Source organism: Pseudoliparis swirei, chromosome 3 (assembly GCF_029220125.1).
Source record: "Pseudoliparis swirei isolate HS2019 ecotype Mariana Trench chromosome 3, NWPU_hadal_v1, whole genome shotgun sequence".
Classification (NCBI taxonomy): domain Eukaryota; kingdom Metazoa; phylum Chordata; class Actinopteri; order Perciformes; family Liparidae; genus Pseudoliparis; species Pseudoliparis swirei.
The window spans coordinates 13500730-13522567 of record NC_079390.1 but is presented as its reverse complement, the minus strand read 5'-3'; the positions used below and the strand labels follow the sequence as shown (position 1 = coordinate 13522567).

Genomic DNA, 21838 nt, shown 5'->3' with positions numbered 1-21838 from the left:
ACTTAAGCACTAGTCAAAACAGTCCTGAGTTGTTACTTAACATTTTAAACCACAATATTTCTGCATTGTTGCCCACATCCCTCCCTTTGATACTCACGTTCTCCTTTTCTAGCAATATGCTCATGTCCTATCAAACCAGACTGATGCCACCGGCTCTGAGGCACAGCAGTGTTTTGAGTTAAATGCTAACATCGGCACGCTTACATGCTCACAGTCACAACGGCAACATGTGGATGTTAGATGTCCTATATACGGGACATTAATATAGCAACAAGCTCTGTCAGCACATGTTGCCGGTGTTCACACAGTCCATTCTGTTAGCAGCCGGCTCCATGTTGAGAGCCATGTGGAGGCAATACATACTGTTTATCTGTATGGAGGCACCTTTAAGCAAGTAATAACTTGTGCAATGTCACTTACCATAGTTTAGTATGTTGGTATTGTATCATCATGTAAGATAATATCATCAACGTGTAGTAAACCTTATGGTGCTCGATGTAAAGTCAGTTGTAAAGTCATTCGTATTCATCCTTCAGGGATTATGAATGTCTGGACAAAAATCGAATGACAATTCATCCAATGAAGGTATTCCAGTCTACATTGAAGTGAACCAACACCGGGAGGCACACCTCCTAGCATGGCTCCCAAAGACGAAATGAAAAACACTGGATTGGATATCGCGAGAAGCAGGAAATAACAAGTGAAAAATCCAAAGTGTGTGATAGAACTAATGGTGCATGTATGCTGCACCGTTTCCAACTTCACAGGAGACTCTGAGCTGCAGCTTTACTAAATCTGACAGCACAGTGGAGCGACTCCAGTTTTGCATTTCAAAAAGCGACGCCTGGAGGATCAACACTTTTTGTGCTTCACACATGGGGGGATTCACTGTGGCAGCAACCAATTGAAGAAACTGGCAAATAGAAAAGAGCAAAGTGGCGTTTTTAAATTATCGAACAGCATTTAAAGGGGTTATTAACAGCAGTTATGTTGATGGATCCTAAAGCAGAAGATTTTAAAGAGTGAATCAGTGAGGACCAGATTGAGATTCATACGTTCAGATGTTCATGCTTGTTCTCAGAAATGAAACCTGTAATATCAAACCATCATGTCAGGAGGTAACACCGTGGATAACGACCTACATGGGGAAACCAGAGTGCTTTCGATCCGTCGCATGAGTTTGCGTGACTGACGCTCACGAATGGATTTTTGTCCATCCACACGACCACTTTCCTCTAATCCTTATATCCGTGATATGAATCGCTTTATTTGATTTCTGTGAGTGTTCTGTTCGGCTACATATTTGCATTTATCAAAAGAGGAAACTATGCTCGGAAAGAAAGAAGGATTATGATGGCAATCACGCACATCCTAGGGCTGTCTGTGGGAGGAGCCATTCTGTGCTGCCAAAGACTAAAGAAATGTTGTTTTTGAATGGAAACTGTGCTGCCATCAACACTTTCTGTCAGTGCGACGCTGCCGTCTGTTTCCCAAAGCGATGCCTCCGCTATCCCTCTTCTTGTTTTTTAATCCGGAACTGAACCACGAGTATTAACTCAAGTGTTGCTGTGAGCGAGTGTGTCGTGTCCACATATTAATGAACAATGAACCTCTCTGTCGTTGCATTGTAGGGCTCCTACGGCGTGGTCAAACTCGCCTACAACGAAGATGATGACAAGCATTATGTAAGTCGACGCAATTGTTTTCACATCTCAGGAAGTTGGCTGCGGCTAGCAGCTGAAGATGCCACGCGGCCACAGCCCTCCTCCGAGTCTTCATCTAGCTTCTCAGCCTCTAAGAGCTTAACACCTGTGCTATTGATTTTCTTCTTTTATTTTATTTTTTGTTGAGAACACAACAAATGTTTCATTTACATGGTTGTTTGCGGTGAGTTCTGTCCCCTCAAATTGCATCACTTGGGAAATGAAAGTGGCTTCTGGTGCCACTTGAAGTGCAGCCAAGACTCTCTCTTCAAAGCGGTGCTGCTGGTGCTTTGTGTGCCGGGTACAGCTGCTTTGAGGTCAGTTCACCAGGGACTGTCTGTGTATGAGCCGGCGCTCTGACGAGAGGTCATTTTGGGCTTTTCCATTGCTGAGATTTGTCCGGCCCACTTGGGCCCCTCCAAATGTAAGCCGTTTTATGTCTGAACACGGCTAAGCCGCCCGTACAGTAACAACAATAAAAGGCTTGGGATGAGACATGCCGGCCGACGCTGCCAACCATGGTTGGGTTTAAGATGTACTTTTGAACTGGAGCCAGTTGGAGCTCTGAGCCGAGCAAAAGCCGGCATTGAAAACTGCAGCTTGTAAAACGGCCTGAAAGGTAAACAACAGGAGATTATGTAAGGATGCAGACGAGCCCCGTAACATGACAACAAGGTACCTTTTTCATCCAGAATCTGGAGGAATAATGACATGCAGCTTTAAATAATGCCAACCTGAAGAGCTACAACCCCCTGTCCTAGAAATTGCATTTACAAATTGCAAGCAGGAATAAAAATGTTTTGTAAAAAACATAACGATGCCAAGGTTGCGTTTTCTTTTTTTCTTCTTTTTTTAAAATCACCATAAAGTGGAAAGCATCACATCTGGCAAGTAGAAAAACGTTGCTACTGAACGAGTCAGACAAACTGTCAATGTATCTTCAGATTTCCTAATTATTGTTATTTTTAGGGCCCTAAATCAAGGCTCTTGCTTAGGGCGAGGGAAAGACCATGGTCTTGGTTTAGTATTGGAAAGGTCGACCTGAAGCACGAGACCCAACATAACCATGTCTAATCATTCTGTAGCCTTAAAGTGGCATCCTCGGATATTACACAGAATGATTATTTGGCACCTGGTTGGAGAATTGAGAAATGTTTATCTAGAAGGGCCCAACTCCTTATACATACAGAAGTGGATCAAAATGCATATTACTTAAAAAATAATTGTGGATTTTGGTGAAAATCATGTGGATGAAAGCGCTTTGCTTTGTTCACCCACCGTCCAAAAATCACCGGTGCAACACCATTTTTCCTCCTCCTCCTCCTCCTCCTCCTCCTCCATCATCATCATCATCATCCGTCCCATCTGCACTCAGTGTCTCTGTGTGCACAGACGTGTATTTAAGGCCCTCATGTTTGCTGTGCGCTTGGTTCTCCTTGTCAGGCGTCTTTGCTCCCGCTCCGCACGGAAGCGTTCCTATATTTCACGCCGGCTGTTGACACTGACGGTAAACGTTACCTTCCGGGACAGACTGCCGTCTCAAATGAGAGGCGCGTCGTCGGGAATAACGAGGACAGGAATAAGGAGAGGAGCAGAGGAGCAATGATGGCACGGGAGGCCGATTCTATTTCCTGGCAACACAAGTTGGTCTCACACAAAACTGATTGGATATTTGCATGCGCAGCATCTGCAGCGCCACAACATCGCACACATGACAGACTGAAGGGAAATGATCTCCAGCAGTTCAACTGTAAATTACCCTGAGTAAAATATGTGTTTTCAAATTAAGTTGGAGCACTTAATTTGTAGTGCCAGGCAGTGGCGGCTGGTGAAATTTTGTTTGGGGGGGGGCGCAGTTGGGCGACGCGGTTTAAATAGCACTCAACAATGAGAAGAAAAGAGGTTTTGAGAAGAATATTGTAAAAAACAAAGCTTTATTTCAAGAACACAGCGTGCTCAACACTGTCCAACAACAACTATCAACACGCTGTAACTTTAGCATGAGAGGTTCAGAGCAGCTTTAAGGAACATTGGGTTGGGTTTCAGAGGTTTGCAAAATAAAAGAGTTTCACCCTCACATGAAAGAGGTTCAGAGCAGAATAGAGTCAGAAAGAGATCACATGTTACATTGGGTGTTTGACAGAGTAGACCCACTACGTGTAAAGACAAGTAGCCTCCTCTCTTTAAAGTTGGCAAACTTCTCAATAACTCTCTGGTTAAAGTCAATCATGTCTGTAACCAGCCTGTTTCCATTATTCTGGAGGGAATGTGTCTGTTTTTCAGAACTTCTTTGTTGTGTTTTCGATGCCAGTTCGGTCTCCTTCTGCTGCTCTGCTCTGTAAACAGGGTTAGCTTCATGCTGTTAGCGAGTTAGCTCCATGCTCTTAGCTAGATAACTGCGGCAAGATTCGTGCTTTACACTTGTCTGGAGCTCTTTAGATCCCTCATCCTGTTGTAGTCCAGAGAGTTTCAGTCCCAGGACTTTGGAACAACCGTGAAGCTCTCTGGCTGAGGGAACGCCGGTCTCTGATCTGCCAAATAGTCCAATCACGTGAAATAATAAAACGATGTCATTGGCCAATTGCACATTTTTGTGCCCCAAGATTCACGTTTCATCCGCCAATGAGAAGCCGTCCTTGCCGAAACGACTGTGAAATGTTTGCTCACTGTCGCACACACACGTTTGGCCGGTGTCCCGTAAAGGGGGCGGGGCTTCTCTCCGTGATAATGAGTGGCGATATATTATATTTTTTCACATTAACTTAAGTGGTTGTTGACAGGCTGACGGTCTCCCACACACATTTAGCGCGCCAACACGGTATATTTACTATTTAAATGATTTGGCATATAATGTTTTTTGACAGGATGTATTATTATTATGATTTTTTTTTCATCTCAAAATTTTAAGAGGGGCGGTGCCCTAGCGCCCTCTATGGACGCACCGCCACTGGTGCCAGGTTCTCAACCTCATCATGAAAACACCTGAGGAATATTTACACTGTCGATAATGATCAGTTTTAAAGGCACTAAATGACATTTTTCGAAGCGTTAATGTAGCAGCAAACAATTGTTTGCTACGTAAAGATATAATGGAGCAAAGAATGAAGTCGCTTTGTGTTTTCCCGTCTGTGTGTAGCTTATAGCTGCTACTCTGAGCACATACGCCGCGAGAGCAGAGCGCCTCCGGTTCTCCCTCAGCCTGCTCCTTCTGTCAACACTGCTGCCTTGATTTGAGCTGTTAGCCGCCAGTCGCTGCCATGTTGAGAGCTTTGTGGAGTCAATCCCTCAATCGGAGATATGATCTCAATTATTTTTTTGTGACACCTTTTAAGATGAATGAAAATGGCCTTGAATTTTATATTTTTAAGATTTATTCTTACTTATCTCTTCCAACCATGTTTTATTGTTCCAAGGTATCGGCAGAAGGCCTTGAGTCCTGCCTGAGTTGGCTGTGGCGTCCTGTGGCGTATAATTACCATGATCACAATTTGATTGGTAGTTCTTCGGTTATGCTTTTTCGAGCCTCAGGCGGCGAAAGTAAACTGAAAGTGGAGGAGCGATAAGTTTAAAGAGCAAATCATTGGCAGGTTTTAAGGATGAACTGTTGAGATGTTGCTGGTCAAAGTTCACTGTGACCTTGCAACACATTTTTGGCCACAACACACTGTTTAGGAGCTAATCCTATAAATGTCTAATACGGTCAAATGAGGAAGGGAGGACATTTTGGACAGACATGGATGCAAACTGCATTTTGGCGGAGGTGTACCACCACAAGGATGATTCCAGTTGTTCCTGTTTTACTTTGTGGTCTGACAGTCGAGGGGGGGGGGGGGGGGTCATTAGGCCCTGATGCCACTAAGCAAAGGTTAGCTCACCCAACCGTTATTTCTTGGGAGTAACAGTTTAGATTTTTATCCCTTAGGAAACCTAAGGCGAAGCGCAGAAGTGTTTTTTATTTAGAGGATTTGTTTGTCTACAGATTAGAGTGTTAATACCCCAGAAATGTCACAGCGAGGGAACAATACGGTGACATCATTCCTAAACCTTTTTATGTGACACCTCCTACAAAATAAAGGTCCTGCTGTCATGCTTTTGGCTGCCTTTTGATCATCACCACATACCACTCAGCAGTACCTCCTTAGTACGCTATCAGAACTGAACTTGCATAACCTCTATTGTGTTATTGCCATGCTTTGTTTAAAAGAAAAAGGAAGTCATTCCCCATTTCCCATTTGGTAAAATACATTTACTGTGAGTAAAACCTACCCACAGTTAGAGTGTAAGCTTTTGAGGTGATTGCTCTTTACTGGAGCTCCACCATTAATGCCAGGTTCTGTAATGAACTCTGGTGTTAATAATGTAATTGTCTGAATATAGCGAGATGAACTTTACAACCAGAAAAACTGCAATAGTTCTAAATATTGCTCTCTGGATATAATATGTTTAACTGTATGCTGACTGTGGCTGAGTCATTAACCAACCTCCCACAAGTCGACACACACACATACTCACACACACTCACACACACTCACACACACAGACACACACGCCATAGGAACTGTACAGGCGAGGATTTTTGCCAAACCTGGTTTCTGTCTTAAAAAGAAACTGGTTCCTCGGATTTATGTTCTTTCCCATGAAATATTTATTTGCTTCCCTCTCGGATACTCCTGACCTTTTCAAAAAAGAAGAAAAGAAGAGAAAAGAAGAGCATAATAACACACTGACTTTAAAACATTCCTGTTTCTGGTTTTTAAAGCACATGTGAGAACATGTCCTGTACATTTACATTACAGGTTTATTTTATTCTTTAGTATACCTGCTTTCCGTTTGTCGTTTTCTTTTCTTTTTGGATATTAATTGTTGCTTGCTGCACGGTTTCTCTTCCCCTTTTATACATACAGTATGTACATGTAAACATGTGATTAAACTTAAGTCCCTCTTTCCCAGGCCATGAAGTTGGTGTCCAAGAAGAAGTTAATGAAGCAGTGCGGTTTCCCACGTAAGTCCTTCCTCTATTTTTCTAAAGACACAGTGTTTACAGTTTAACTAACGTAATCTCAATTACAAACGTGTGTGTGTGTTTGTGTGATTGTGTGTGTGTGTGTGTGTGTGTTGGTAGGCTAAAAGTGAAATCAGTCATCATGTATCAGGAAACTGGTTTCAAAACTGTGACCATCGCTGATACCAATGAAACACAATGACTACACATAGGGCGACAATCAAAACAAAAGCAAACCACAACCATAATACAAAAAAACACCCCGCCACATGTTAAACTCATGTGTTGTACGATTTCTCACCAATGAAGTTAATCGTTGATCAAAGTTGTAAGTGTGATTTGTGTGGCGGTCTGCAGGTCGCCCACCCCCAAGGGGACCCAAGGCGGCCCAAGGAGAGCAGCCCAAAGTCTTAGGACCTCTGGAGAGAGTCTACCAAGAGATTGCCATCCTTAAAAAACTGGACCATGTCAACATTGTCAAGCTGGTGGAGGTGAGAGCATCTCCGTCCTCCGGTTTCTATGTGAAGCATGAAACGATAAATAGTTGCTGCCTTTGCCTTCAGAAACCAACCACTGATTGAGTCTTATAACCTGAATGCACCTCCTTTTTTAAGCATGAAGAAACAAATTAATGCTGCAAATTCAATATAAAAACGCAAAGGCCCTCCCTAGGGCCAGTGTTTGGTTTGTCCCTTGTAGGCTGCTGTAGAAGCATGGCAGTCCCTCTGTGGAAGGGAAACCGCTCCTTAAACCACTTCTTATGTGTATTTGTATATGTATATATATATATATATATATATAAATATGTGTTTGTGTTTGTGTGTGTGTGTGTGTGTGTCTGTGTGTGTATGTATATATACAGTATACACACACACATATATGACTCCAATGCAGTCAATGGGAGTTGTTGATGGGACAAAAGATTAGGAGACGACAGAGAAATGAGGTCCACCAGACAAAGACCACATACCTGTCCCTTCCCTCTCTACACAACATGTTGCCACGGCAACATTCATTCGGCACCCTCCGTCAATGGACAGCAGCAAACAGTTAACAAAGTGCAATTTTAATCTGTCAACTGAATATGAAACTCATAAATTTAAGACAATTCTAGGGCTGCAATAAATATTGGGATCTTTGAAGCTTCACTCATAACCCAGATTCATCTTCATTTTGTTTGAACCTGGTATTTCTGCACAGATCAATATCGCGCTATACTCATATTAATAGTATAATACTACTTGTACAACTCGATTCCAATGCATCCAAACATGTCCAATAACTCCACAGTCCTGCGAAGTCCCAGAAGTCAAAATGTGTTGACAAAAGTTAGATGGAAGGATTTCCAAAATGTTTTTAGCAAACAAAATATTCTGCTTCAGTCCATGTTTGTTTTAGTTAAGCGTTTCATAAACAACATTTTTACTGCCGAAAACCACTCGCGTTGCAAATTCTGCCATTCAAGTATCAAACTGCCCCAGCAGCTGGCTTTTAGAGGGGAGGATGTGGTGGCACTGTGATTGGTTAGGTTCCTGTTATGCCCAAAACCCACACCTCTGGTTATAACAAGATAGACAAAATACAACCCTTTTGTTCCTTGTGCCTTACTTTGTTCCCAGATTATGCAACATTGAAGTAGCAAAAGTGGAGTTGGGCACGTCCTTAATGCACTTTAGACCATGCACTAAAGATTGTTTAAGAAGGGCCTTATTAAGTCTAATATGAATTATGAGCTCACGGTTTGTAGCCACACACACCTCCCAAATTAACCATGTTTCTTCTCTTGCTTTTCCATTCCATTCACCTTGCAATGGGGAAATGTGTTAGCTCATAATTATTTCTCTGATAATAGCATAACAGGCTTCTGAAATCCATTGTGGTCGGCTTTATCCTTTTCCATTGTTCAGATAACCTTTCTCGCTGTGTACCCTGACTTCCACTTTTTATTTATGTCACGTCAGTTTATATCAGAATAAAAAAAGGTGGATAAACCCTGTGCTGCCAGGAAACAGGTGGGAGAAATGAGATTTACCTTCCAGCAAATCATCACACTTCTACCCCTGACCCTTTCATGATGTTTAGGCGACATATTCTTGAGGGGGGGAAAACAATTCTTACGCGCCGTAAATAGATTCTTTGATCGAAAACCGCCAACGCTCTCTAACTTGGGTCGAGTCGGGGAGTTTTGGAGACTGAGAGACTTTCTACAGAGGCAGTTGTTTATAGAAGCTGATTTTTCAAGACGTGACTCAAGCTACCCAGCACTCCCTTGTAATATCATCAGAGTGGGTTTTTTTCTATCTTGGGCAGATGGCGGAGGGGGCACCTCAGGGAGCCAGTTGGTGGGAGAACTGTCTGGCTCACTCTTGCATTGAGGGAGAGAGAGAATGCCAGAGTTTTTAAGGAAAAGCTTAGCACTCCTGTGTGCTCGCTCCAGCAGCGAAGACACGCACGCCCGCACGCACACACACACACACACACACATATATCTCTTCCTTCCTTTGCCCACCCCCACACTCATAATGGGCAACGGGAAAAAGCTGCTTCATCTCGCTCTCTGCTCGTCCATTTAAATGGACTGTGCTCACATTCGTTACAGGTTTCCTACGGATTCCTGCGAGACTGCATTCCAGACCGTCTAATTAAGAGTATACTTTTGAAGCATGAAAGCCCACGCCGACAGATTAAAACCGATGATGGTTAACTGGTCCTTTGTTGCTGATGGTTGGGAAGAGATCGACCCCGTATTCACCACGGCATGCAGTTATGAGAGTAGACGCTTCGAAGTCCCAAGTATGTAATTTCCCATAACAAAAAAACCCCCTTTCAATGCATCTTAAGAACAGCATTAGTCAACAGCTACGACAATTACGAGGCTACTAATGGTTTGCACTTTGCACTCGACTGCTGATGTACTGCTAATAGCTTTTTGAGCCTTCAGAAAAACAATGGTACAAAAAGACCAGTTTAATGTCTGACTGTATAAGACAGTTTGAACAAGTATTCATCTATTGTAGGTTTCATGGCCCGTTAAAATTCTTCCTCTTGATTCAGAGGAGATATCCTGTCCTTTTTTCTCCACTACTCTGTATCCTCGGCAGATGTTTCCCTTCACTGCGCTAGTTTAGATTCAGCGGCATGCTTCACCAGGATGCTGTGTTCAAGCCGACGCTAGATGGGCGGTGTGTCCCGACAGCCTTGCACAAGCATGGGCCGTGTAGAGAACACCCATGTCTGAAAAGATCTCCACTAACGCTCAGCCCTGACTGATGTAGCGTTGCCCTATGATAACACTATCTTATCATGATTGGACAAAATCGATGCCGCAGAATCAGAGATATCATCTTTTTTTTTTACTGCTAACATTCGTCTGTCTCGTCAAAACACGGCGCCTACATTACCCACAATGGCCAAACTGTGGAATTACAACGTCCGGGTCCCGTAGACTTGCATTGGGAACGAGAAGTCTGTTTATCACGAGACCTTAATTTCTTTTTCAAGGTAAAGCAACTTCCCAGTGCGAACCTAAATGGCCCTTATTTAAATCATAAGGTCTTCTAAGTTGTAAAATGTAGTTGAGAGACCGGATTGTTCCACAAGCACATTTTAAGCCAATCAAAAGTAATAAATCATTATCAGATGGCAGTTGTTAGGTTCAGAAATTGCATTTCGGCAAATGCGCGACATTCAACCAAAAATTGGTCGATACCACTCAGACTACAAACAGAAGCACGAAGGTTTCAGATATCAACATGTCGTTCCGCCGGCTACAGATTCTGAATATAGAAATTAACTTTCGGAAAGGATAGGTAGGTAGATCGGTTTTTAGCATTTAAAAACATATATATTAATGAATTCATCAACTGCACACAGCTCTTTTAGGAGCCATAAGAGGCTCTGTACAAAGTTTTCTCCCACTCAGGTTAGCAGCTCGGGGCTAGCTCCTCTGTCTTTGGGAGCGTTTTGGTGTCAAGATCTAGTTTTAAAGCCAGGAAGCATTTTTCAATGAATACAACAATTGTACACATTGAAAATAGAGCATTAGAGCTTCAATAGGGCCCAAGAGCTCCCTGCAGAATTGTGAATTTGCACAACTCCTCAAAGCCGGTGTTTTAGACAGCTCTCACCAACGTCCCAACGGTGGAGCCTTACAAGCAGCTTTCATACGAGAACAGAGAAACGCTTCTTTTTCTTTCTTTTTTGCTATCCTCACAACTCCTCCCTGTAACTGCTCAGTCCTTGATAAGCAGGATGACACTAGAAGTCCTGAATGCTTTCTGTCTGCTTCCTAAATGACACAGACAACAATCACATGTTGCTTTTTATACAGATTTTTTTTTTTAAGTGTACAATGTTAATGTTGCAGGTACTGGACGATCCCGCGGAGGACAACCTTCACATGGGTACGCACACCATATTTTATTGTTGTCTTTCGCCCTAGTTTCGCCCTCTCAGCCTTTGGCTCTCGGGCACATATGCCACCAACGAGTGTTCATGTGTCTTATTCATAATTCAGTTCATCTCTTGCTTCCTTCCTCATCACCTCAGGGCTCACGCATAATGCATCAAAGGAAAAGCAGTGCGAGGTCACCGTCTGTATTCGTGTGCAATGTCAAACTCCTCATGTGCCTCATGTGGCACGTCCATGATGCTGATGTGATGCTGGGTGTCAACCCCAGCTGAGTGAACCAAGGAATACCCTGCGTGGGCTCACGTGTCCCTTCTTTTTCCCTTTTTCTGACAGTGTTTGAGCTGATGCCTAAGGGGTGAGTAGAGAACATGTCTTTTTTTAAAGAATAACAATTCAAGGCTCATCCTCTTCTACCTTCACTTCATCACTCCTAATGGACACAGTGCAGTTGTTTGTTCCGTGCCAGGCTTTAAAGGGATTCATAATGTTCTGAGGTGTTTCAGTTATTACTGGTGCCGGTATGTGTTTCATGACCTGATGCACAAACTGTTCCTTCCTAGGCCAAACAAAAGAGAACTTTTGTTATTCACATATTTGCAAACATTTGTTATGTATAACTTTGGTACTTTGTACTAACTTTTCAGAATGAGAGAGAGAGTTGGATAAAATAAGCATTTGTAAGATGTTACCTTAGGATCTGAGAATATGTCATGGGCATTTTTTCATATTTCTTAAGACATTGTGCTTCCCCTATTGTATCCCCTGCTATTTAGCATTTATAGCACTTTATAAACAATCAATACAGGATTTTCTATTATAAACCACAAAAAAATTCTGTAAAATCGTGATAATATTGTATAATTTAAAGTTCACTTCTGAAGGCAGTCATTCTTCTCTATGCTCATACTTTTTACTTACTGATTAATATTCTTCACGTGTCTTTATATTTGCTTACTGTGTGTGTGTCTTGTGCCGCTTAGAAATGCTAAAGAGGGTGTGGGGTTGAAATTTAAAAAAAATAAAAGACAATCTAGAGATTATTTGACAATTGTTTAAATCGTCTGCAGTTTGTATTTAGACTGCATATAATGTAATGTGAGAATGCAAATACCAGCTCCTCTTGGTAGCATAAGGTTGTGAATCCCGGCTGTTCAGTCGATGCTGTTTCTAACAGTATCAGCTCAGCGTGGTCGATTTCTGCTGCTCTGATCTCTACATCGGGGGAGTTCAAACATAATTCTCTTTTAATCACAATTACACCAGGGAACTGCAGCAAGGCCTCGCAGAATATCAATATTGACGGAGGGCGAAGAAGCGTCAGCTGCCTAGGACAGTGAGGCGGTGTTTGGATTCAAGTATAACAAGTTGTTTTTGGTGCTGTTGGGTTTGGGATCTACACAAAGAAAGATAAAGATTGTGTGTACTGCAGAATTTGAGTATCAGTGCTGTTTGATCAGGATGTCTCCGATGCAAATATGTATTTAAATGTCTTCACATTTGGAATTTAAATTCCAATGCAAATGATGGAAACACTTACATAATGTGTGTGTGTTTGTGTGTGCGTCTGTGTGTGCGTGTGTGTGTTAGTCCAGTGATGGAGGTACCCTCAGACGGACCTTTGACCGAAGAGCAGGCGAGGTTATACTTCAGAGACATCATCCTGGGCATGGAGTACCGTAAGTATCTCGGTGCAGAACACGAGTCTTCGATTTGTTTGTTTAACTCACACTAATTTATGTTTTTTCAGCTTTTAATTCCCTGGTTTCCCACTTAAAAGGCTACATGCAGTTTTTGGGGTGTTCCTAGTGACCAGAAAAGGGTTGGATATTTAATTTCTAAAGATATCCCCCTTTATCATACCCATTGTGATACTCTATATCACTATAAAAGTGTGAAAGCTGGAACCTTTGGAGCCCCGTGTCAGTGTGAGCTCTCACTGTGAAAACAATAGAAGACATGGTAGCATGTTCTAATCTAATAGGACAGAATGTGCCCATGGCCCTGGGGTCCGGCTACACATTTCTGCCGTCCACCTCTTCAGTATCGAGCCGCTGCTCAGTGGAAGTCGTGTCCTCATTTGCTGTTGCTCCATTTCACCTGGCTGGATCAGTGAGCTGCGGGGTCCATCTTGACAAACGAGGCTTCAGACCATCAGAATCAAGCCCAAAACAGAACGACATGTAAAGGCAGTTTACACTTTTAGTTTTTGCACGTATCTGTTTTTGAGTGCTTCCATATTGACCCTTTGAGACGTGAAGTCACAAAGAAGACTCCGGGGAGGAGGCAGAGTTAATAATGTGTGATGCAATGTCTCTAATAAGTGCAGTATGTCTTCTAAAACCTAAATTAGTTTAAAGTATTTATCATTTGCCATTCTGTAGGTCATTGAAGTTGTGTGTTTTTAACTTGAGTGTTATTGTTGCAGCTAACGACACTTCATTATCTGGTCTTTTAATAAGTCCTGTTTTAATAAGACCTCCTCAGAGAAGTGGCCCCACATAACCAGTCTGAAGTGTCCGGGGCTGAGCTCCAGATAGCTGTTAAGTGTTAAGGCTTCGAGATGCACTTACAGTCTGAGACGAGCTTAGATCACAGCATCCACCTCATTCCTTTGGTTAAAGAAACAGTTTATTCACGGGCATAATATAAAAAAATGCATTTGCGTGCACATTTCTGTTTATTTATACCTGTGTGAATGAAGCTAGGTGTTTTTTCAGTGTGCGTATCCATAGTGAATACAATACATATGGTCAGTCAGGTGGTGTATCTTTACAACTGATGGCCAGTCTGCAGTGACTTTCAGCTACAAAGTGTCGTGTTTTAGCCCCGCTGCTGTCCAGGAATAACAAAACCTGGATGCTGTTCCTCTGTAGTTCCTAAAATCCACTTCCTGTTTCCTTCCGTCTCCGCTCAGTACACTACCAGAAGATTGTCCACCGGGACATCAAGCCTTCTAACTTGCTGCTGGGGGACGATGGCCACGTGAAGATCGCAGACTTTGGGGTCAGCAACCAGTTCGAGGGCAACGACGCGATGCTGTCCAGCACTGCTGGCACTCCTGCATTCATGGCACCGGAGACCCTTTCGGACGCGCGGAAGAGCTTCAGCGGGAAAGTGAGTTGACTCTCATTCTTACAGCCGGTCGCTGAGCGTGCTCGGGTCTTAAGACATGCGGTTATAGCGGCTGCTGGTGGCGGTCCAAGCTGGGAACCTCATCATTAGAAACTGAGAACCATTAAAACCAAGATGAGCTTTCAGACTTCTGGCGACCTGCTAATCCATAAAGCAAATTGTGATTGTCAGTCTTTTCCCCTGTGTGCTGGTATTAATAACAAGGAAGCCAGTAATGCGGCTGAGCACAAAACCATTACCACAGTCAAGAAACGGAGTAAGGCTATCGGTTTGACGCACCTCCTATTGATTCTGGAATGTCTTACATCTTTATACATTTTTTGCTTTTACAATCGAGCGATGATCAATCGCATTTGTCAAGGACAGCCGTAACGATTGCATTGATTGACACCTGCTTCTACAGCGAATTACTTCAAAATACCAGAATAGAATCTTTGATTGCCTGCAGAAATCTATGCAGTCCTATTAGTCTCGCAGTGCTCCTGATTGTGATCTGGAGCCATGCTCCTGAGAGCTTTTGTGGCCATTATGCAACAACATTTGTGAGTTTCTTGGTGTAAATCAGCAGTAAAATATCAAATATCTGACACTGATATGTCACTTCAATCCAGATTTTCAATCCTAGTAGTCCATCAGGTCATCAGAACATGCCAGGCACATAGCAGCTCGTCTGATAACACATGTCTGTGGTATTGTGGAAGATAATGCAGGCTCAGGGGTCTAGTTTTATGATTTAATTTCTATCAAGGAGTAGAAATGGATTCCTGGGAGAGCTATTCATCTAGGGCGAGAGAGAGAGAGAGAGAGAGCGAGAGAGAGAGAGAGAGCGAGAGAGCGAGAGAGAGAAAAAAGTGCATGATGATGTTACCTGATCATACACATCCATTTACAAGGTATCTTGGCGGCAGACGCCCACACACACACACACACACACAAATAGACAACAACAATGAAATGTCCCATAAATCCCTTGAGGCAATCTGCATTGATTGAGGTCGACGTGTTTGTTTGTGCTGTATGCTGTTTTGATTGCTAAATGTATGTTTTTGAAGTCTGTTGTTCCATCATTTCGCTATTAATGTCACTGCTGGCCCTTTCTTTAAGGCGCTGGACGTGTGGGCCATGGGGGTCACTCTCTACTGTTTCATCTTTGGGAAGGCAAGTCTACACATTTTCTCATTTTTCTTTCTTTCATCTGGTCCACCAAAGGCAGCAGTTCTGTTTGATAAACGGCCATCTAGTCAAGCCGTCTCATTTGGTGCTGGTATTTCTCTCAGTTGTGTGTTTCTCACTGTCTTTCCTCTGCTCCACCTGCAGTGCCCATTTATTGACGAGTACATATTGGCTTTGCACAATAAGATAAGGACCGGGCTTGTGGATTTCCCAGAAACGTAAGTCCATCCCCTGCATCCTTGCCTCTCCTCCACTTTATTAAAAAAGACAGCAGCGATGTCCCGGCCACTTCCAGTCCACCGCTGTAATCATCCTATTCGCCCGTTTGCTGTCTTCTCAACTGCATCTCAGTCGCAAAACCATTTTCATCTTTTCTTTCACTTTCAAATTGCATCTGCAAAAACATGGATAGCTCGATGCAGTAGCCAGAAGGACACACAGTGAACGTCCCCTGTAAATGATCAAAACAAGCACTGATAAACCTCTTATCTTCACTTCGCCTGAAAGGCCAACATATCATCTTTGTGTGTGTGGGTGAATAACACGAGAAAAAGACAGGTGAGAAAAAGAGAGAAGGAGACAGGAAGTGTGGCAGAGGCTGCGGACTCATAGCAAAGCACCGATGAAGTGTAAACACAGTGCATGTGAAAGGGCTTTGAATGGCAGTTGGAGTGTATGTAAGGACAGGGTATCATGTTGTCAGTGGTAAGTGTCTGTCCGTCTCCCCCCCCCCCCACTGCACTGAGGGACATGAGGCAGTCGGCAGAGTGCATTGTGATCAGGCTGAGTTCACATTAAGCTCCTTTTACAGCTAAAATAGATAACCTCTATTCCTCAGGTTATTTATGGGAAAGTGCATCTTCATAAACACGGTAAACATATACAGGATATATGATGTATGATATTTAGAGCGCTGACTTCCCTTCCAGTTGTAGCTCTTTAAATCCCAGTAAAGGAAAATGGCCCAGACACCAGTCATCCCAACCCCCAGAGAACCTCCTCGTTGACACCCACCTTTTTTTTGTCACCCGTTTACTTGTGTTCCTTTTATTTTTTAGCAAACTATTTATCTAATTAAGCCAATTCCTTCCACTACTTATTATTTCAACAGTTCATCATGACTTTTAGCTCTATTTTAGCTGTCCATCCATTAGTTTAAGCTAATTATTTACACTTTACAGTTTATCTCCGATTAGCTTCGATTTTTCACACTTACAACTGTTCAGATGTTGCAGCTGACTTAATACGAGCACCTATCTTTTTTTAAATTCAAATTGTGATTTATATTTCTTCAAATTAGTTGAGCTCCACAATCTTCTCACCTATTTCCAAACAATGGTCGGCCCTGGCCGAGAATCGCTGCTATTAATGGTTTTCAGTTGTTTCAAAAGCCAATATAGCATTCTCGAATAATTGTGCTGTGTTTTTGTGCAGGCCAAAGATCAGTGAGGCGCTGCAGAACCTGGTCTTGCGGATGCTGGACAAGAACCCAGACACCAGGATCACCATCCCTGAGATCAAGGTGACGAGCAGCTCCCTAACGACGATGTCACTGTTCAGGTTCAGACACATTCTCCTGGGACTGGCTCAAAAGGGTTATACACACTAGGGTTGTGGAGGGCGCCATTAACGCCGAGCCAGTGACAGAGGGAGGTCCAGGACCAGCCATCACAGATCCCCTCTCTCCTCCGTGTTTCCATGACACAATCTAATCATGCGTCATGAGTCATGTTCTCACCAGAGACTCTGAGTGTGTCTTTGAAAGCAAGAGATAATAGGGCATCAATCACACACACACATGCATGCACACGCACACACGCACACAAGCACATCTCTTATTTGACAAAAGTAATAAATTGCGGCTTATTACACACGATTGAGTCCAGGAGGGAGAATAGTTCCCAACAAATGCATGTTTTAATTTTGTTTGAGTGATGTTTGCTGAAAACTGGAAACTATTGAGTCGTTTATAGATACATTTGATAAAAAGTCAACTCCAGCTTGTTGGTCATGGATTACGTGTCTCAAGCGACTGAAATCTTTGGTTTTAGTAGCACAATAATACAAACCAAAGCAGATGGCTGGTTGGCAGTAAATGCTCATCTATAAATCAATAACAGTGTAAAATATGCTGCTGTGCAGGGCTTAGAGCAAACTGCAGTCACCCGTTGGAATGTCTAAAGCATGAAGCAATGAACTCAGCTGAGCACTCAGAGCCAGACTTGTGTATAGGTATATGATAGGTGTGTGTGTGTGTGTGTGTTTAGATGGACCAGTGGGTGACCCAGGCAGGCACAGAGCCCTTGCCTCTGGAGGAGGAGCACTGCTCTGCGGTGGAGGTGACCGAGGAGGACATCCAGAACTCAGTCAAGTTTGTTCCCAGCCTCTCTGCCGTGGTGAGGAGCCCTGAGCGTCCTCCATTCCCCGAGCGCTTTCATGTCGCTCATCATTAGTTCTCTACGATTGTGACGTAACCCTGCAGACATAGTGATTTGACAGTCTTATCCACCTGATTTGGAAACAACAAATCATTGTTTCATCAGTGATGTAGTGTCACATATAGGCACCCACAGCGTAGTGCCGCCTATTAAAGGTCACAAATTATAAGCACCATCGATCCTCGGATCTATAGCACACGATAGATGTTTACAAGCCGATGACGAGGGTAGAACAATGATAGCTTCTCTGTGGACTGACATGACGTCAGCAAGTTATGAACATGAGCATGTATGACCTTCCTGCTGCAAACCAGCCCTGTTCAAATTCAATAACAAACAATCTTTCAGATCTTGGTGAGAGCCATGCTGAGGAAACGCTCCTTCAGCAACCCCTTCGAGTGCCCGAGCAGGAGAGAGGAGCGGTCCATGTCTGCGCCTGGCAGCCTGCTCATGTAAGCACAGTCGTGTGTGTCTCACCCAGAGAAGATGAAGAAGACACAAGCACGCGAGGCTCGTCCTTGTTGCTTGAGACTGTGACAGAGACCGGTGCCTCACACCTGTCTCCTCTTGTCTGCTGTATCAGGTTAACGAACATTCAGCCCCGCGGCAGCCGCTGCAGCTGCTTTGCGTTGCCATAGCACCATCATTCATTATTTCATTGTATGCAGCGCAGCTTCCAGCTTTTATAAGTGTCTCTCTTGTTTGTTGCTTCCAGCCTTCGAGAGTAGAGGATGATACAGATCCACCTCTGCCTTTGGGCTGACCTTGAACGCATTGCTGGAAGAAAATAAACGAGCCATCGTCTGAACCAGTCTGGCAATAAACATCTCTAGCTGTTGTACACGACACCTATAGGCCCAGGCTGGACAGCGGGGGCCCTTGGAACAGTCATCGGTGGTGTGTGTCCGGCAGACTTCTTCATGAGGCTCTAATCTCCCGCTGTAAAGAGGTTCTGTAGATGAATAGTCCGAGGCTTCCCCGTTTCACTGCATTATGAGAGGCGAAGGTGTTTCCAGAGGATGTGACGGGAGTTTGAGTCAACACTGCCCCCTGCTGGAGAATGGGGGGGGGGGGGAACCCAAGGCTTTGGTCTTGTAAATTAAACTCAACTAAATAGTTTATATTTGGGTTGCACCGATCTGATCGGCGCCGATATTCCCATTATCGGTTTTGATCGGCGTTCTCAAAACGGCCGATCAAAACGGCCGATCAGATGACGTAACATCTGCGAGAACTATCAGAGACGTTTCAATCGCCGCGCACCCCAAAGAAGTAAATGCGCCCGGCGAGGGCCGCAGAGGTCAGAGGTCCACGAGGGGATCCTCACGCACCGAGCGGCGTCCCCGTCCCCCGAGTTGAATCACTGGGTCAACTCAGCCGACTCTCACATGTCTGCCCCTATAGACTGATGTTCACGGTAAACGCATTCGATCGGGAGCGCGCGAGGGTTTTGATAAAGTTAGCGGAAGGATTTATGTGACAACATCCGGTTTTGCAAAGTTAGCGGAAAGAACCACGTGAAACAACATCCGTTTTTCAAAATAAGATGTCGACAAATCATACACTAACAATATACAAGTAAACAATTAACTGATTTTGTATCTTTATAGATCGTTTCTTAGATTTAGCTTAAATTATGCTAACATTAAAACATTAAACATTCAAACAAGGAAGAGTTTATAAAAATAAGTCAGACTTTTGTTTGTTAAAAAAAGTCCTGTATATAGATTTCCCCAAGAGTTCCAGGAAATGAAAAATGCAGATGTGTTCCATACATATCTGAAATCCCCTAAAATAGCAATCAATACATTTTAATGTATCAATTAGGACATTTTTCAAAGTAAAAGTCCTAAATGTTTAAAGAAATCGGTAATTTCTTTCATGTTTGAGTTGCTTTATATATGTATTTCCTCATAGTCCTAGGCAATAATGCTACACAATAAATAGAATGCTTCAATCGACACCGTGATCGGTGATCGGTATTATCAGATCGGCAGATACTGATTTCAGTGATCGGTGATCGTATTATCGGTGATCGGCAGATACTGATTTCAGTGATCGGTGATCGGCACCAAAAACCTGATCTGTGCATCTCTAGTTTATATCTTTAATGTCTGTCCATGAGCTCATAGTTGCTGATTCTTGATCTTAATGCCACCACCAACTATAAAGCGTATGATTAATAGGAGGACTATGAAGAGCGACCCGAAACAGGAGCAGGCATCGGAGGCTCACGCGTAGCATGAGTCGTCTCCTTTTTTCAACCGCTTTCGTTTTGAGCTAAATTTGTAACAAAGGGAGCCCCATTAAAAAAAAGAATTGTTTTTAAAGGTACAAAGAGGATTTATTTACATTTTTTAAATTGTAGTTCTAAAATATTTGATTTATATTGCTATGAAGTTTAAAAACAAACCAAAATTGGCCATTGATTATTAAACTGCTGGTTAATCAATGTACTCGTCATTTCTGCACTAATATCAGAGCCACACGTACATGTAGCATCTTCAGGTGCAGGAGGGGAAGTATGTTGCCTTTGACCTCTCCCTGACCCCCTGAGGTGACCTTTCCCCTCTCACCTATGACCCCTTTCTTTTTTCCACCCATCTTTTCTCCCACTTTGCTGCAGGGACTCTTGGCCCTTCCGGTCCACTTTAAAACTGCACCCCTCTCTCAGGTAACACTCTGTGCAGCACAGTCCGGGACGCTGTCTGTCCAACATCTGCCAGCCCACCATCGTCATCGTCACCATCGTCATCGTCACCACCATCATCATTATCTTCTTAGACTCCTCCGCTCTCGCTCATCCCCATCGTGACAAGTGGTGGAGTAGCCTAACCCTTCCCCAGCTGTCACCCCTCATCTCCCTGCTGCTGTCATCCTGTGTCGTCTTTTAGCGTCCATCGTGGGACAAACGCGCTTCTCTGGCCTTTCTGCCTTTGGAGACGATCGTTCAGACAATCCTCTGGAGTCTCATGTTGACTGCTTCCTCTCTTTCATCTCTTATTGCAGAAAGAGCAGCACGGGAGACGGGCCCAGAGACGGAGAGCTGGAGGACCTGCACGAAGACGAGCCCTCCTCTTGAGTCTTTCAACAGAGCTTTCCCCCCCCCCCGCCCGACCCCCCTTCATCCACACGTCTCAGTGACACAGTACATATGCATTTTGTTCTATACACTGGACAGACTGATGGTTTTTAAACCCGCTTTATCGCTTTTTGTTTACGCTCTAACGCTGGTTTGCTATCGGGTTTTTCTTTGTGCTACCCGTCAGCTTTGGAGCTCCCCACACACACACACACACACATCTTCCTCCTCTGGGCACTGACTTAGATCCACAATGTTAACCGCTCAGCCACTTGCTGTTGTGACGGGCATCAGTGAACCAAGAAGAGAATCTCCGCTGAAGAAAGACACGTTTGTCAGCGGGCGTCAGGAAGAAGAACACTGTCACGCTTTTTTACCCTCTGCATGGATGAAGAGTGAGGCCTCCTCATCAGACTGCTTCGGGTCAGCTGTCCCAGCCAGAGCCAGTCTAACCAAGAGACATCTCAGACTTCAGCATGTTGATGACACTATATTGTCTGTTCAGTGACGTTGTACAAAGATGTCTCGAGGTATCATCGATGTTATCGCCTTCACGGCCCGGTTCTTGTGTCTGTGCCATCGGGAGCTTTTGCTTTGGATCCCGAGTCCTCCCTGTGGCGGCAGCACGGTCCTCAGGCCAGACTGGGGGACCTTCTCTGACAGGAAGGAGGGGGCCGGCACACGGCGAGGCCAGCGGCTTCGCCGTGCTGCAGCGCGGTTGAAAGTGACTCTCGCCGCCGTGTAATGTGCAATTATTTGTGTGTTGGGAGTCTCTTCAGGCTCCTGTTGGTCTGCTGCTCCCTGCTCTGGTCTTTCATCTCTTACTGTAGCGTTTGAATTAGATGGGAAGTAAATGCGAATTGTGAGAGAAACTGAAGCTTTTGGAGGGGAATGTTT

At 43.8% G+C, this 21838-nt stretch overlaps 1 protein-coding gene across 5 annotated transcripts in view; it reads left to right on the top strand.

Moving 5' to 3' along the window:
• Positions 1-21146, top strand: part of camkk1a (calcium/calmodulin-dependent protein kinase kinase 1, alpha a) — a 59962-nt gene extending 38816 nt beyond the window's left edge. For 2 of the 5 annotated variants that reach the window (XM_056440774.1, XM_056440782.1), the window contains exons 4-17: positions 1632-1685; positions 6654-6705; positions 7063-7196; positions 11072-11108; positions 11450-11471; positions 12704-12792; positions 14031-14230; positions 15353-15406; positions 15566-15639; positions 16856-16943; positions 17689-17817; positions 18208-18311; positions 20486-20533; positions 20869-21146. In XM_056440774.1, coding sequence (XP_056296749.1) covers positions 1632-1685; positions 6654-6705; positions 7063-7196; positions 11072-11108; positions 11450-11471; positions 12704-12792; positions 14031-14230; positions 15353-15406; positions 15566-15639; positions 16856-16943; positions 17689-17817; positions 18208-18311; positions 20486-20533; positions 20869-20941 — 1158 coding nt within the window. In that variant the 3' untranslated portion in view covers positions 20942-21146. Of the gene's footprint in view, positions 1-1631; positions 1686-6653; positions 6706-7062; positions 7197-11071; positions 11109-11449; positions 11472-12703; positions 12793-14030; positions 14231-15352; positions 15407-15565; positions 15640-16855; positions 16944-17688; positions 17818-18207; positions 18312-18574; positions 18757-20485; positions 20534-20868 lie in introns of all 5 variants that reach the window. The other 3 variants (XR_008834815.1, XM_056440792.1, XM_056440802.1) reach the window with 3 other exon arrangements.
• Positions 21147-21838: the final 692 nt, after the last annotated feature.